This window comes from Ambystoma mexicanum, chromosome 14 (genome assembly GCF_040938575.1).
Source record: "Ambystoma mexicanum isolate Mex_15411 chromosome 14, UKY_AmexF1_1, whole genome shotgun sequence".
In the NCBI taxonomy this organism is placed as follows: Eukaryota; Metazoa; Chordata; class Amphibia; order Caudata; family Ambystomatidae; genus Ambystoma; species Ambystoma mexicanum.
This window is the reverse complement of record NC_090940.1, coordinates 182,741,179-182,756,632: the sequence shown is the minus strand read 5'-3', so window position 1 is coordinate 182,756,632 and position 15,454 is coordinate 182,741,179. Positions and strand designations below refer to the sequence as shown.

At 45.7% G+C, this 15,454-nt stretch overlaps 1 protein-coding gene across 4 annotated transcripts in view; it reads right to left on the bottom strand.

Annotated features, from left to right (window-relative positions):
- The window catches only part of ATL1 (atlastin GTPase 1), a 390,297-nt gene that overhangs the window by 170,953 nt on the left and 203,890 nt on the right, over positions 1-15,454 (bottom strand). For all 4 annotated transcript variants that reach the window (XM_069638885.1, XM_069638884.1, XM_069638882.1 and 1 more), the window contains one exon: positions 6,852-6,908. In XM_069638885.1, the coding sequence (XP_069494986.1) occupies positions 6,852-6,908 (57 nt within the window). The remainder of the gene's footprint in view (positions 1-6,851; positions 6,909-15,454) is intronic.

Here is a 15,454-nt window from a genome sequence, read left to right as displayed (position 1 = left end):
ACAAGTTTGCTGAACTCGTCCCTGTGCCGAAAGAAGAGCACAAAACAACTGCCCTCAATTCTGCCCGCCAGACTCTTCTCTATCTAGGAATCTCCAAGGGTTTAAGGGGGGGCCACCATGACTTTTAGTGTCTAGCCACTGGGAAGCATTGTTGATTAGGATGCACCCTCCCTTTCATAACTTGCACCGTCCAGCGGTGGTGGGGGAGGGGAGCCTAAGTAAAGCCATCACCAATGGAGCCACCTCCGAAGAACGATACCATCTCGATCTCTCGCTGGAATCAGTGGAAATACGCTGCGCATTGGACGATCCCAAAGCTGTGGGGTAGGATGGGCAGCAGGAGGGACGTGAGCCCCAGATTATAAATCAAAGGAGGTGCATGAGGGCAGAAAAGGGAAAGTACCATTACCCCGCTTTCTAGCCGTCTGTTCATTAGTACCCTGAAAAGGTCTGCCTATCAAACCTAATGCGTTAACATTATAAGTTTAATTTCCCAGTGACCCTAAAACATTGCCCCCCAGATGTCATTTCCACTGTGACATTGGATTGTAACTGAGTAATATCCATCTGGTACCAATCTAGGGCTTCACTAGGCGAGGCCACAGTCTCCATCTACTCTGTCTGGACCCTTAGCATAGGACCCTGAAAAGTGTTAATGTCCACTGCAAGCATGCTCTATCTTACCCCCTTGACGCCCCCAGCGATGGCCTTTAAACAAGCCAGGGGCTTGTCCGGGCTGAAGGCCGCACACTTGCTAGCTTTCCCGCTATCCTCATGTAGCCCTCAAAATGATGCGAGGTCGGCCACAGTTCTGCTCCAGTCTTCGTCACAGACCTTGCAATTCTTTCTGAACATGACAGCATCAGTTTCTGTTACCATATGGGCCTGATCACGACTTCGGCGGTAACCCTTAAATCCGGCGGTAGCGCTAATACCGCTGGATTTAAGGGTCCGCCGAATCAGGGCTTTGCCGAATTTCGCCCCAGCTCTGAGCTGGGGGGAAATCCGCCAAAAATTCGCACTATTACCGCCGGCGGGAAATCCGCCGGCGTTAAGAGCGCGAAAATTCCCCATTGGGCCCAATGGGGAATGGGGCATTCCCGAATGGGCTCAAAGGGGAATTACTTTACTGCCGAACTCGTGATCCGGCGCTATTAGCGCCGGGGAGTTCGGCGGTAGGGCTATTACCACCGGCGGTAATACCACCAGCGGTAACGCCCAATTCGTGTCTTTAACACCCTGCACAGATGTTGCAGCCCCCAGCCCAACTGGGGGTGGCTTGTTGATGTGCACCTACAATAGACCACTTTGCTGTTCCTCACACTTGATTGCTGAGCTCTTACTTAAGCACCACCTTCTATTGTGGTCCCAGTAAGTGGGGACTATCTTCAAGCCCTTCCCTGTAGACTCATATCAAGTCATGCACTGCTTTGTGATTGCTTTGAAACTGTCCATTTTACATCGATGCATCCCCCCACACCATGAGGTGAGGCTTTACCGAATTGTGCATTGACACATGTTTTTAAAATGTTTTTTATTATACGTATTTGCACACTGATGTAGACCCTCTGCACCATGAGGTGAGGCTTTTCTAAATTAAATTGTGCTTTCACACAAATGTTATTATGCCTATTTGCACACCGAAGTAGCCCCCCCGCCACACCATGAGGTGAGGCTTTACCAGCCTGTGCACTCTCAATCTACCTTCATGAAGTAACTATATGCCTGGTCCTGCTCACTGTGGACTTTGCTACCACACGTGTACTGTAACTAGCGCCTAGATGCCTCAGGGCTCTGTGCGCTGCTATAAATGTACAAAATAAATCTTATACACTTAATCTTGGTCTGGGATCTATATGATCACTCCACATGTGTTACTGCGCATCACCAAAATGTCGAATTTCTTTTTAGTTTTACCCCATATCACCACATATATATGAGGGGGGAGACCCCTCGCACCACCCCATACCTCCCACATTTATTATCAACTTTACCAACCACCCCAAATATATATGCAGTAAATTGGGGCTGTGAAAATTCAGCATTTTGGGATGTGCAGTAATGGGGTGATGCATCAGTCTGAACCGATGTAGACATGGTAGGGCCTGAGTGGGCAAGGTCCACACACAATCTGTAAATGCCCACTCAGCAGCCCTGTGTGGGCATTTACAGATGTTAATGTCACTGCAGTGGGCCCAACTACATTAGCTTCAGGACCCACTTGTTATCCAATTCTGGCTGCGCCTCTTCTTGTCTGAGGTTTCCTTCATCAAATCGTTTGACATTTTTAGCAGGGCAAGCTGATCCTACATCTCTTTGCAATGCAAACAGGACATTTAGGGCATTCCGCCTGGGCCCTCAAACTCCACCCAGTCAACATTCTCATTCTCATGCCCCACGATTTGGCCATGGATCACAGTAGGCTGGTCACGGAAAAACTGGGAAGGTGCGGCACTTGGCAAAGTTTGACGATGATCCGCCTTCCAAAAATACAGGTGCTGACGGTTACATTTAAGGCCTAACTCGTGGCCCCTCCATGCATTGTCCTCTATTGACACCATGCACCAGTGGAGGGTCTTCTAGTCTTTCTTTCTGCATTGAACCTGTCTTCTTCCTTTTTGGTCCTAGACGTAGGCCATAGGGGTTCTTTCCTTTGGGCCACTCCAAACAAAGCCTTGAGGCACCACCATACAAAATACTATAACCACAGCAGGTAGGGGATATGCACTGAGGGCTATGCAAGCTGGGAAAAGATTATGTAAAGCTATAAAGTCCAGGCCTCACACTTCACTTAACACTTGGAGTCAAGGTAGGCATCCTCCCCTCAGCACCACCCACCAGGGTATACTGTTATTCAGCTGCTGGATGTCAACCAGATGTTCAGCATATTTAACATGACATATTATCCACGCGGGTGCTGCACGGATGCTGTTATTAGAGATTCTAAAGTAAAAATACACTGATTCACCTACCGGCCTCCAGGGCCAACTCAGCACCAGGAGCCGGGACCCGTTTTTTCATCAAAGAGCCTCAAAATGAGATGAACAAAAATAATTGTGTTTTTTCCAGTTTTAAGCTGATTGTTGATAGAGTTATTTATAAAGTTGAGGTGCTTAGAGAATGGTTAAGGCAAGATTTTCCAATGTACTTAAAAGCGACATTTGGACATATTCTCTTGTTTCTTATCTTCAATGGTAATTCGATCGACACATATCACTGCTATTTTGGAATCAATATATTCCTAATAGACAGCTGATACAGCTGTGTGAACCTCTGTCTACTGTTTTGCCAGTCGTCTCCTTGTCAGTCAACTATAGATGCTCAGGCCACAATGCTCTCAGGCATCATGGATTTAAAGTTGTTTCATTTGTGCTCTTTCATGCACCAGTGCCAGAGCTTTGGTGGGCCAGAAGTTAGAGAACTTCCATGGGAAGTGAGAAGGGGCAGGACTCGTGGGTTCAAGCCTCCAAGGCAATGATCTTCTAATATTAATATTCCTCCCCCATTATTCTTCATGGTATTTTATTTTGGTACACATCTATTTGTTTTTTCATCATGCACCTATTTCTTTTCGGAAGGTGATTGGTAAAATAAAACACCTGAAAACACCCAGTGCATATTGTGAGTGTTCAGACATGCAAGACTGCTCAAAGGTATTGTTTTCTCACACATCGTCATTGTATTAAATAAAAAGGGATGCAACACATGCCTATCTATCTCTAACCTAACGAGGATGTCCATGCCTAACAAACAGAGGCTAAAGAAAAATTACCTAGTGTCCAAAAAGCCTCTGACCCTCACACTAATTTACAACAAAAAAATTATACCATGATTGATATGCTGTTTTCTGTTTCACTAAATAATAAAACAATTCAAACTCAAAAGCTTAAGAAAGCACTCTTTGTGACCAGGGTTGGACTCCCTTCCCCTGGATCAATTCAGGAATACCTTGAGCAAAGTTTAGATTCAAGATTCAAGAAAGTACTGTGTAAAAACACAGTTCCAGTCAATGTATCACTAAATGTCTTTTCCATTCAATATATTGTTTCATTTGGCAAAGTGAATGTCTCTTTTACGAAGGCTTGTTCATAAATTAAAGTAACTGTTATTTTCTACAGTCTACGGATTAGCAAAGCAAAGATCTTCTCCTCAAAACACAAGTTCATAAGCCAAGACAATTTTCTCTTCTCAAAGGCCAAGCAATTATTAGCACATCATGTGTCTTCTTCAAAAGAAAAACATTAGTCATGATAGCTCAGTCATCACTTTCTGAATGCAACAGTTCATCAACATAAGGTGATGAAATTAACAAGTTCTTTTCCAACACACCTTTTTCCAAAACCACAATACTTTAAATCATCTTCATCTTTCCTGCTATACTCGCCTGCCAGGTCTAACTACTATTGTTCCCTTTCCTGGTATACTTGCCTGCCAGGATAAAAACTCCTACTACTAAAAGTATATTCATTGGCAATGCTTGTTCCAAAACTCTCCACACCAGGATCCTAAGTGAGGAGGTTTGAACAATAACTGCTTCTTTTTATAGTCTCTTCACTTCTGAGCTATTCTTTTAGTGCCCCTTGGCTGTAGGCATTGCAAGTTAAAGTGTTCTCCCCCTTGGTATCTCATATAAGGAGGGTTTTGCTCCTGTAGCCTTTGCTTTATTCTTAAGCAACCTCTTTGCTGCTGGCAATGTGGGTTACAATTATCTCCCAATTAGTATCCCTTATTAGGAGAGTTGTGGCCCGGCTGCCTTGTTTCATTAATTCGGTATTCAAAATCATCAGTTCTACTTGGTGGTCTTTTTCAGAGCGCCCCTGGGTTACCTGCTTCAGGCCAACTCACCGGTCTTCCTTAGCATCTCCTTCTGAATTGCTCTCTTTGGGTCCCTCTACACTTCAACCAGCTCCGGTCTGACTGCTACAGTACATGCAGTCCTTCTGGAGAGCTCTAACAGCTCTCTGTGATTTCTGGTTTAATTTCTTTACCGGATCGGTTCACGGTGTGCCAGGAGTTTGTCTCTCACACGGCATAGCTGTACTAAGAGCCACTTCCAGCTGCGCATTCTCTGCATGGCCATGCTTCTTCTCCTGCGATGGCCTCAGCTAGTGCTTCCTCTGCCGCCACAGAGTCTCCGGCATACAATCCTGCCACTGACTCTGCCACACCATCAGCTTCTCCTTCCTTCTGCATCTGAAACCTGTTTCTACATTTAAAGGTAGAGCTCAGGTGTTCTCTACCACAACAACTAGACCACTCATGATGCTTCACCAACTCTTAGCTTCTCTTCCTCGTCCCAGTACCCCAGGCATTATGGGACCTGAAGTCATAGTTGTTTCTATTAAGGCTTTAAGAACATTAGGGGAATCATATGTTAGAGAGGTCCCCAACTCCCCCTGATATGAGTCCCCTCCCACGATATCCAGGGCATAATACCACCCCCAGGGTTAGGATCAGGTAGCGGCTGCCTCTCCCTGACCATGCGATAGGAGGCTCATACCAGGTTCTAAGGGATGATCTCACTGGATTCATCACAATATCTTCACTGAAAAAAAGAACATTCTTTGCATGATAGAATTTATTAGACTAGTTAAGTAATCTAATAGGTTTAAAGTAAGGCCTCCATTACAGTGAAGCACTATATGGTAATGGGATTTTTTCAAGCATGAAGACTTCAGCATGTACTTAAAATATGATGCAAAGTTGTAGCAGGCCAGGTATCGGTAGAACAGCGGAATATTTGGAGGCCTTAAAATCAGCTTAAACACATACATTTTCCCAGTACCTAATTTGAACCCTTCCATGCGTCGAAAGCTTGCAGGAGAATTGGCAAACTCAGGCACTGTAATCATGCCATCTGTCAAACATGCCTCCTTCTAAAAAGTAATGCCACCTTTCAGCGTTAAGTCCACCTGGCTGATGAAGGCTCTTTTGCTCTGATTGTGTGCATTTATAATGCACAAAATGAAGGGGAAACAAGTCTGCCCACAAGTGAGGCCCACTGGCATTTTCCTTATAAGATAACCCAGGAAAATACCATTAAAAATTCCCCCTAATGAAATTCAAACAAGGAACATCACCATCCTTTTTAAGGAGCACCCTTTTCACATTCCATCAAATCCACCCAAACCCACGCATCCCAGCATGGCTCCTGATGACCCACGTTTACAGTTCTCTCCCACAGGCTGCACCCTTTCAGACCTGTCCCATGTGCCCTGCTAACTGCAAATGTTAAGCATTCCATGCTACCATAAATGGCATCCCTGTGATAGAGACTCGATTGGTGCTGGACCATGCAGAAGACCAGGGGCTTCATTGCATTCGGGTCAGACGTCTTCATTGAGAAGAAGTCGCTGGGGCAACAGAGACCTCTTCCTCCAACTACAATCCTCTGGGAGAAGCTGCCTGCCCTGGAGCAGCACAAGACCTGATGAGGTTTATGAGAGATGATCAATTAAGCAAAACAAGATCAACAACGTTATTGATGATTAGGCCAAACGTAGGACACATGACATTCAACATAGGAAATACATATGTGGCTGCCACGAATAGGGGAAGATAACAAAAAGCAATAGGAAATGTGAATATTCGAACCATAAACACATGTTGGATGAAACTAATAAAGTTGTTGAAAGACTTTCATTTCAATTAGACATCCCGTGCACCAATAACCTTAAGTGTGTATTTATATCAATCAGGCACTTTTAAAAACACATTTGGCACTTGGTTGGAAATATAGCATGCATCCCATGAACTATGCAAAGCAAAGATAGATGCATCATCTACTGAACACAGAATGCTCAAAGGTTGAGGAAAAGGTGAGGTGTGCATGCATGCTTCTGATCAATTACCTGAAAGGGCTTTAGGAATGTCTCCTCCATGGCCAGTCTTCCATATTCTGTGAAGAGCTAAACAGTGACAGAGAAACAGATGAGAACAGCAAGCCGTTACAAGCTAGATTGTCAAGGCCAGCATGATAATGATGTGTTATGTATCTTTCGCCAAAGCACTTCACATAGAACACATTTACATACAGTGGGCCTCATTATAAGCATGGCGGTCTGGGATCTACGGTACCGGTAAGCATGCTGGTACTGTAGTTCCCGGACCGCCATACTACCAACAGTGCCCGCGGCCGTCTGTCAGCCCTCCAGGTCTGGCCTAGTGGGCAGAGCGGCACCCGCGAGCGTATCACGTCGGATGCACCGGCACCGTCATTGACGGTGCCGGTGCATCCGACGTCCCCATTCCCATTGAGCCCTATGGCACCGGCACCCGGCAATGCAGGAATTACTGGGTTCGGCAATGTCGGAATTACCTGGTAATTCCTCATTAATGGGTGCCGGTAAAAATGCAACTCCGGCGGCAGTGGTGCCTGGTTTAGAGGCGCGGCTACCGCCAGGGTTATAATGAGGCCCATTATAAACCAGCCGGAGTTGCTACTCATTTATTGACCTCTGACGAATAAAAGGCTGAGTTGGTGTTGCCGGGATTCAAACCCGAGACCTGCAAGATCACACAAACATCACATCAGCAATTGCTCAACTCGCTGAGTTATCTTACCAGCATGTTTCTTGTTTTTCCTTTTAAACTCAAAGCAAAAGGAGTTTCATATCTTTAAAATGAAAATAGTCTACAGGTTGGAAATCGCCTAATGTTCACACCAAAACCCTTGTTGGGCCTCAAAGTGCAGAGCTTAACCACTTCTGCTATGAATACATTTGGCCACTGGTGACACCAAGCAACATAAGACTTGAGCCGACTCTTTATTATTTGGGCTTATGTGTGATCGTTCCTTCTGGTGCTCAAATACTAGAGTGAGATTTAAGCATTGGGTAGTTTGTGATCATTGATGGTTAACATCGCAACCTGGCCCGTATGTGGCACAGTGGTGAGACCAAGCTCTGGAACCTTATCTCCTTTAATGCCATGTTTTCCTCCTGTCTTCAGGTGGGGTGACCAGGGCACGACAATTCAATCAGATCTCTCCCGCTTCATTCCAGCTCCTCCGGCTGCCCCTACACCTTTGCATGCACACAGAGGGTTAATGCTTTCATGCAGGCGCAGCTTGGATATTTGGCAGACGCACTGCATCTGCCAAGTGCTTCCCAGAACACCCGGAGAAAGCACTCCCAGAGGCTGGACAATCATTTATTTCTCCATGTCTCAAAAAAAGAGAGACCAACAAAACACTCGCGCCACAGAGGATGCAGTTCAACACTTAAGCAAATGACACTCTGGTGCATTTGAGGTTACTATGGTTTCGAGAGATCTTCTCCAGCATCACTCTGACCGGCCTGCTACTAACACAGCGTAGGCGGTGGAGGTAAGTGAAGAAATGGGAGGCTCATAAGATCTCCTAGTTCCTCTGGCTTTTATAAACTAAATGCAATTCAGCCCTGTGTGCCTTCTCCCCACCCTTCACTTCTTATGGCGTCCCAGAGGATGCGGCTATAACAGACAAGCTGCATTGAAGGCCTCAAAGGAGAAACGCCCATGTATAAAAGCCTATAGCCCTTGTCCAGGATTCCTAAATTGGCCTCCAGTGTCTCAGGGACACAGCGTCCATCTTGCTTCTTCAGTGCAACCACAGTCCCAGGGATATAGCGCCTAGCATGTGCCTTGGTTCGCTTACAGTCTCAGGTATATAGGGTCCAGATCACCTCTTTAGTGCAATCACAGTCCTAGGAATATAGCGCCCAGCTTGCACCTTGGTTCACTTACAGTCTCTGGTGTATAGGGCCCAGATCAGCTCTTTAGTGTAATCACAGTCCCAGGCACATAGCGCCTAGCATGCGCCTTCGTTCACTTAGAGTCTCAGGTGCATAGGGCCCAGATCAGCTCTTTAGTGGAATCACAGTCCTAGGCATATAGCGCCTAGCATGCGCCTTTGTTGCTCTTGAAATTGTGCTTCGTTCAGAAATGTTCACCATCTGGGCCACGGGTTCCCTAGTCTCGTTGGTGTTACTTTTATTTACCAGCATGAATTTCGTACCCCTTGCCAGGGTTGGTGTCAGGCTGAACATATTAATACTCACCAGGCAGAGGTCACCCTCCTAGTGGGCTCCGGCTTCTACTTTCTGGCCTTTGACACTTGCTAGGATATGAGATGAACTCTGAGCAAGCTTGTATCAAAGTGTTCTCCTTGTTTTCTGAATCTTGCCAGCGACCGTGATATAGCCCTTAGCCGGCAAATGCTATCTCTCCTTTCTGTGTTATCGCTTTACCCCCAGCATCTTTATTTATGTTATTTCAATCTTTGTTAATCACGGGCCCTACCCAGAGGGTCTCAGGGCGCCTTACATAGTTGAGCAATTCAAGGGTGGTATGAGAATCAGAAGCTGCAAAAAGTTGATAGGATAGGACGATTAGAATAGACAAGGGGTGGCAGGGCAGGTGGAGGGGAAGGCTGGTATGTGGGGAAACAGGTATGTTTTAGGGTCTTTCTGAAAGTCGTGATAGAGCAGGGTGCCGTGTGGATGCGGTGTGGTATGGTGTTCCATGCCTCGGGTGCCAACTTGGTAAATGCTTGTTTTTGAATGCATGTTAGTCTGGAAAGTAGAATGTGTAGGAGATGTTGGCTGCTTGCCTGGTGTTTGTGTTGGTGATGTGTTTTTAATGTGTCGTGAAGGTAGGATGGGGTTTTGAGGTGGATGGCTTTGAAAACAATACACAATCCTTTGAAGGCATTTCATTGGGGTACAGAGAGCCAGTGTCGGTGGGCATGATCTGAGGTGATGTGTGAATGTTTGGGTAGGGGAAGGATGAGCATAGCTGCTGTGCCTTGTATGGTTTGCAAGGGAGAAAGGGTGCTGTTGGGGAGACCAGCGAGGAGAGCATTATCCTAGTCCAGCTTGGAGAGAACCAGTGCTTGGACCGCTGTGCAGAAGTCTTCAGGGAGAAGAATGTGTCCAATCTTGCGTAGGAGGTGTAGTTGTAGATTGCATGGTTTGGTGACAGCAGCTATGTGGCGTGTGAAGGAAAGGCAGGGGTCAATGGTAAAGCCAAGGGATTTTGCAGGTGTGAAACGGGATATGTGTGGGTTTCCTGTGGCAAGTTCTTTCATCTGTGTCAAGATACGAATTAACCAGAAAGGCACAGTGACAGATTGGGTGCAAACGTACTAGGGTGTGAAGCAGGATTGTATCTTGGCCACCATATTATTTAATCTCTACCTGGTGGATCTGTTTTCAGCCTGAATCATTGATAGAGCCTGCCCTCCAAGGGATAGAGGGGAGCCGCTGCAATGGCTGGGCTATGCAGGCAATCTGGTTATTACACACGTACCCCACCCCAGATATGTATGTACACCTCTGTCTGCTCAACTTTGCTCGTGAACTCTGTAAATTGCTGTATATTGAAATTGTATACATCTCACTATGTAACGGTCTTCTTTAAGCGCCCTTCTGCCTCTGTGTTTGGAGTGCTATACAAATAAATAAACATAAACAGATCTTATCCTCTTGTTTAACAATCCCAGCTTAATCAGCTGTTCAAAACTTCGGCGCAGAATGGGCTGAAAATTAACATCAGGAAAGGGAAGGTCATGGCTTTTAAACCAACTAACCATAAAAGCAAGGGATTTAAATGGATTCTGGAGATGACCACACTTTAAATAGTCCCCGAGTATACATATCTCTGTATTATTATCGATCAAAGGCTGTATTGGCGCTCACAACTGCAAAGTGTCAAGTTAAAAGTACAGCAGCAGGTTGGCATACTTAAGAAGTTTTTCCTATCAACCTAGGAGCTCTTCCATTAGCACCATTCATAAGGTATATCAAACACAAATACTGCCAGTGATCACCTATGGGGCCGAGATTTGGGCAGTGTGCAATGGAAAAGCCTCAGATGCTATTAAAAGGACATCTTTCAAACTTTTACTTAAACTTCCCATGTGTACCCCTATTGAATATGCATCTGTGGAGTTTAATATTTATAAGCCAACCGCTGTTATGATTGCTAGGCACCTCGATTTCTATTGGAGATGCTATCATTCCTGCATTCAGTCCTTATTACATAGTCTATAGAGGCTATAACTTAGATGTATTGTTTCTTAAAAATGTTATCATATTTTTAATTCGTTCATATTTTGGGGATCCCACTTGCCTAGGTATTGTATAAATATGAAATACACACAATGTGTGCGCTAGCTACACAACTTTATTTTAACATGCTTGACCGGGAGCAAAACTTTGTGGATCTTGCGTCCAAATCTATGAGTGGTTCTTACACTGCGGCTGTGTCGGAAGCTCTGGTGTACCCAACATATATTTTTTCCAATTCCGAAAATGTTATCATCTGGCAATATCTCAAAGTAAAATTCTACGCTCTACCATATTTTTAATTTGTTAACATTTTGGGGATCCCACTTGCCTCGGAATTTTATACATTTTTATTATACACAATGCAAGCGCTAGCTACACAAACATTTCTTAGGAGAACATCGGGCCACACTTGAAAATACCCCAAAAAGATGGTGAATGTAGGTCATGTCGGGATCATGTCCTAGGGACTGCCAAGCATCTTCTACTTTGCTACATTCCAAAATGTCCAGGGCTTACGCTCCTATTGAGGCGACCAGGCTAACGTAGGGCATCTCTGGGATCGTTATATGGCCGGTAATGATTTTAACCTAATATATCATCTTACTAAGCTGCGGCTATTTGTATAGGATGTTTTTATGGACTTGACGGATTACTTGGTTTTACTGTACATTTGAAGCTATTATATGGAGTATTTCTTCTTTGCCTAATAAGCTACTAAGTGCATTGTGGATGATATTTTATGTTTCACTGTATGATATTCTATTTTTGAAGTTTATGTTATTCGGTTTTGTAAGATACAAAAGTCTAGATACAAAAGTCTACTATTGACTATGTTATCTAAATAATTTAAAAAAACATAATAATAATAAAAACGTTCTTACATCCAGTGGGTGGGGTCGGGTTTGTTTCTGGGTGGCAGATGAGGCGGTGCTCCATTTTGGAAGGGTTGAGCTTAAGGAAGTGGGTAGCAGTTCGGGATGTGATGGTGGAGAGATAACTTTTGATGGTGTGGCATTGTGACGGGAATGATATTTGGACGGATATTTGCGTGTTGTCTGCACATTGGTGGAACTGAACATTGTGTTAGCTATGGGTTTGTTAAAGGAATTCTACATACATGTTGAAGAGGAGGGGAAACAGGGAGTAACCTTGTGGGACCCCCATACTTGACTGGGGTAGGGTGGGAATAAGGGGCATAGAGACAAAGTGGTTCTGTTATGGAGGAAGGAGACGAACCAGTCGAGGACGGTGCCTGAAATGTTCATCCTGTGGGATAGGATGGTGAGCAGAATAGTGTGGGCGATGGTGTTGAAGGTTAAAGAGAAGTAGAATAATACGAGTAGTGCTTTGTGTCTTTTGTCTGTGATGTTGTGGAGGTCATCGAACGTATGAAGTGTAGTAGTATCGGTGCTGTGGCCAGGTCGAAAGCCAGATTGGAAGGGGTTGAGGAGGTTGTTTCTCGCTGATGTGTTGTTGGAGTTGGGTAGTGATGAAACGTTCCATGATGCCAGCAATGTATGGGAGGATTGTAATGGGGTGGTCATTTTCGGAGGAGTCCGGGGTCTCAAGATGGCTTTTTAAGGAGGGGGGATTTGTCCAGTTTTGAGTCCAGAGTATATAGTACCATGTCCGAGACAGGAGTTGATGCTGTTGAGCCAGTGAGGGGTGTGGGTGGTGATGCAAATGGATGCGGTTTCAGGTGGGCATTCATCATCTCGGAAGTGTCCCATCTTTGTTTTGGCAGTAAGGGTGATGAGGATGTCTCCATCAATGGTGTGGAAGGTGTCCCATGTGTTGAAATGTTTGGGATTGAGGGGTGGGAGTGGGAGAGCGGAAGCAAAGGCTTGCCTGATGTTGTGAATTTTCAAGTTGAAGTAGTCCATGAGGGAGTTGCATACTGCAGTGGGTGATGGTGTGGAAGGTGTGGACAGTGATTTGGAAGAAGGACCTGACGATGCTGAATGGCTTCAGTATATGATTGGTGGTAGAGTTTCTGGTGATAGTGGTTGGCTTTGGCATTGTGTGTGGCTGTTTTGTATTTGTTGCAGCAGTGTTCGAGGGGTGTCCTGGTGGCGGGGGGAGCAATACTAAAATGTCTCCACCAAAATTGTGACCCTTTCATTACCGCGCCTTTGCACGGTAATAAAATGCCAACCCACACTACACCGAGAAAAATAAAATAATAAATAAATAAATAAAAAAGGACCCTGCGACGCCAGTTTAGTCCCACGTTAGTGGGTGAGAACTGACACTGCAGGGTCGGCGGAGAAACGGCGGCACACTTCACGGTGTGCTGCAGAAAAGGTAGGTGGGTAGGGGGAGGCGGTTGTGGGGAATGCAGGGCACAGTGATCCATTTGATCACCACGGCGTGCCATAATGGGGGTCGCAATTTATTTGTCAATATTATGGGCGGCGCAGTGATCACATAGATTTGTGGTGGGGCATGGGTTCTTTGGCCAGACTCTATCTAAGCATCTGGCTTCCTGCTTGATATAGAGGTGGAAACTGTTGGACCATGGTTTATGGTGGTAGTTTCAGGGTTCTTGCGTGTGATGCTAGTGTTGTAATTGCTGAGGAGAATGGAAGGATGTGTGTGAGTTATTGAGTGGCAGCCCTCAGCAGGCTCTTGTGTCTCCTTCTCCCAAGCTCTACAATTGCATCTCCTTCTAGTTGGACCAGTATCCCAATTGTGCGAAACCCTTCTCTCTCCCTCCCCTTTTTGGACGGTTGAGCACCATTTTGTTTGCCAAATAAGGCATGGGTTTGGTTACGCAAGCAAGTTCCCTATGTCCTGCAGATCATGGTCACATCACTGTTCTCCCTTTCCTCTCTGTGTTTTGTGTCGCCATGTTAGTGTTGTCAGGAGTTGTGCGTTTTTCCTCCTCCTCCTTGATCCCACTAATCGTCTAATTGCCCCTGATAACAGTTATGATATGATATGATAAGCAGTGGCGTCGCCAGGAATCAAATTTAGGAGGGGCACAGAGGGGGCCAAAGACAAAAGTAGGGGGGCGCAGACAAAAGTAGGGGGAGAACATGGTCACTGCTTGTCTTAGGTAGGGGAGCACAAGGGGGGCAGTGTTTCACAGAGGGGGCCCCAGCCCCCCCCAGGCCCCTCCCTAGCAAATCCACTGATGATATGATATTTTATTTGCATCGCGCTTGTACACAAGTGTTTCGGAGCGTGACTAGGCAAGGGAGGGGATCAGGGGAGAATACAATACAACACAACAACGATCTTACTAGGCCCAGTGACATTGAGAACGTGCAAGTGCATGGGAAATGGAAAAGGGATAAAGTACATGGAAGGGGGAGAGTGGAAAGTGTGTAGCAGAGGAAGCAGATAAATAACAATAAATAAATAAAAAAATAGAAAACGGAGGTAACAAACAGTGGTAGTGCAGCCAGTAAGTGGCGAGTGCTGTGTTTAAGGCAGCAGACTGGGTAAGTCTGATAAGTGCAGAAAAATAAGAAAATGGGGGGAATGCTATATGGGTACAGATACAGTCTCCAGTGCAAGGGATGACCAGGAGGCATTGCTGGAGGGTGGCAGAGTGAGCAGGTACCTGGGCCAGGGGACAGAGGGTGGCCAGGTGCACGTGCCAAGAGAGAGCAGATCAGCAGGGGAGAGGGGGAGAGAAGACAGAAGCAAAGAGGAAGGTCTTGAGGTGCTTCCGGAACTGGAGATGGTTCTCCTCAAGTTTTAGAGTGGCAGGGAGGCTGTTTCAGAGGGAGGCCCCAGTCGAAGACAGAGATCTATTCCAGCTCGTTTCTTTGAGAAACGATTGACCTGGAGGGAGTTAGAGGTAGAAGAGTTGGGATGCATGTTCAGATCCCAGCCCCTCCCAAACTATTTAGATTGCAGAAAGTATACTAATATGCGGGAAATGCATATAGGCGGGTAGAGTGGGGAGGGTGAACCTTGTGGGTAGAGGTAAATGGTGAGCACACTTATTGTAGAGGCTTATATCAATCAAAGGAAAACCAATTACAAGCTTTATAGAGTGCTAGGTAGAATACACTACATGCACATAACATACACGGTATGAATCGACCCAGGCAAAAAAAAAAAAAAAAACACACACACACACACACACACACACACACACACACACACACACACCCTCCCCCCCCGAACTGAAGCTAATAACAGCACATCACAGCTCTCTCGCTCTTTTTCCCGCTAAGCCCTTTTAGCTTAACCCCCCCCCCCACTTGCCTTACAGATCCTCCAGAGCACCAAGAAACCATGCAGGTGGCAACAGTGCCTGGTATAAGAACCTTTAACATAATATAACATATGGTGGATACATTTCCCGGTACCACTCTCTCTCTGCCTGGGACATTATTTGGCAAGGGAGGTTGGAGAGAGGAGAAAGACCTTGGGAGATCCCCTTCTTATAC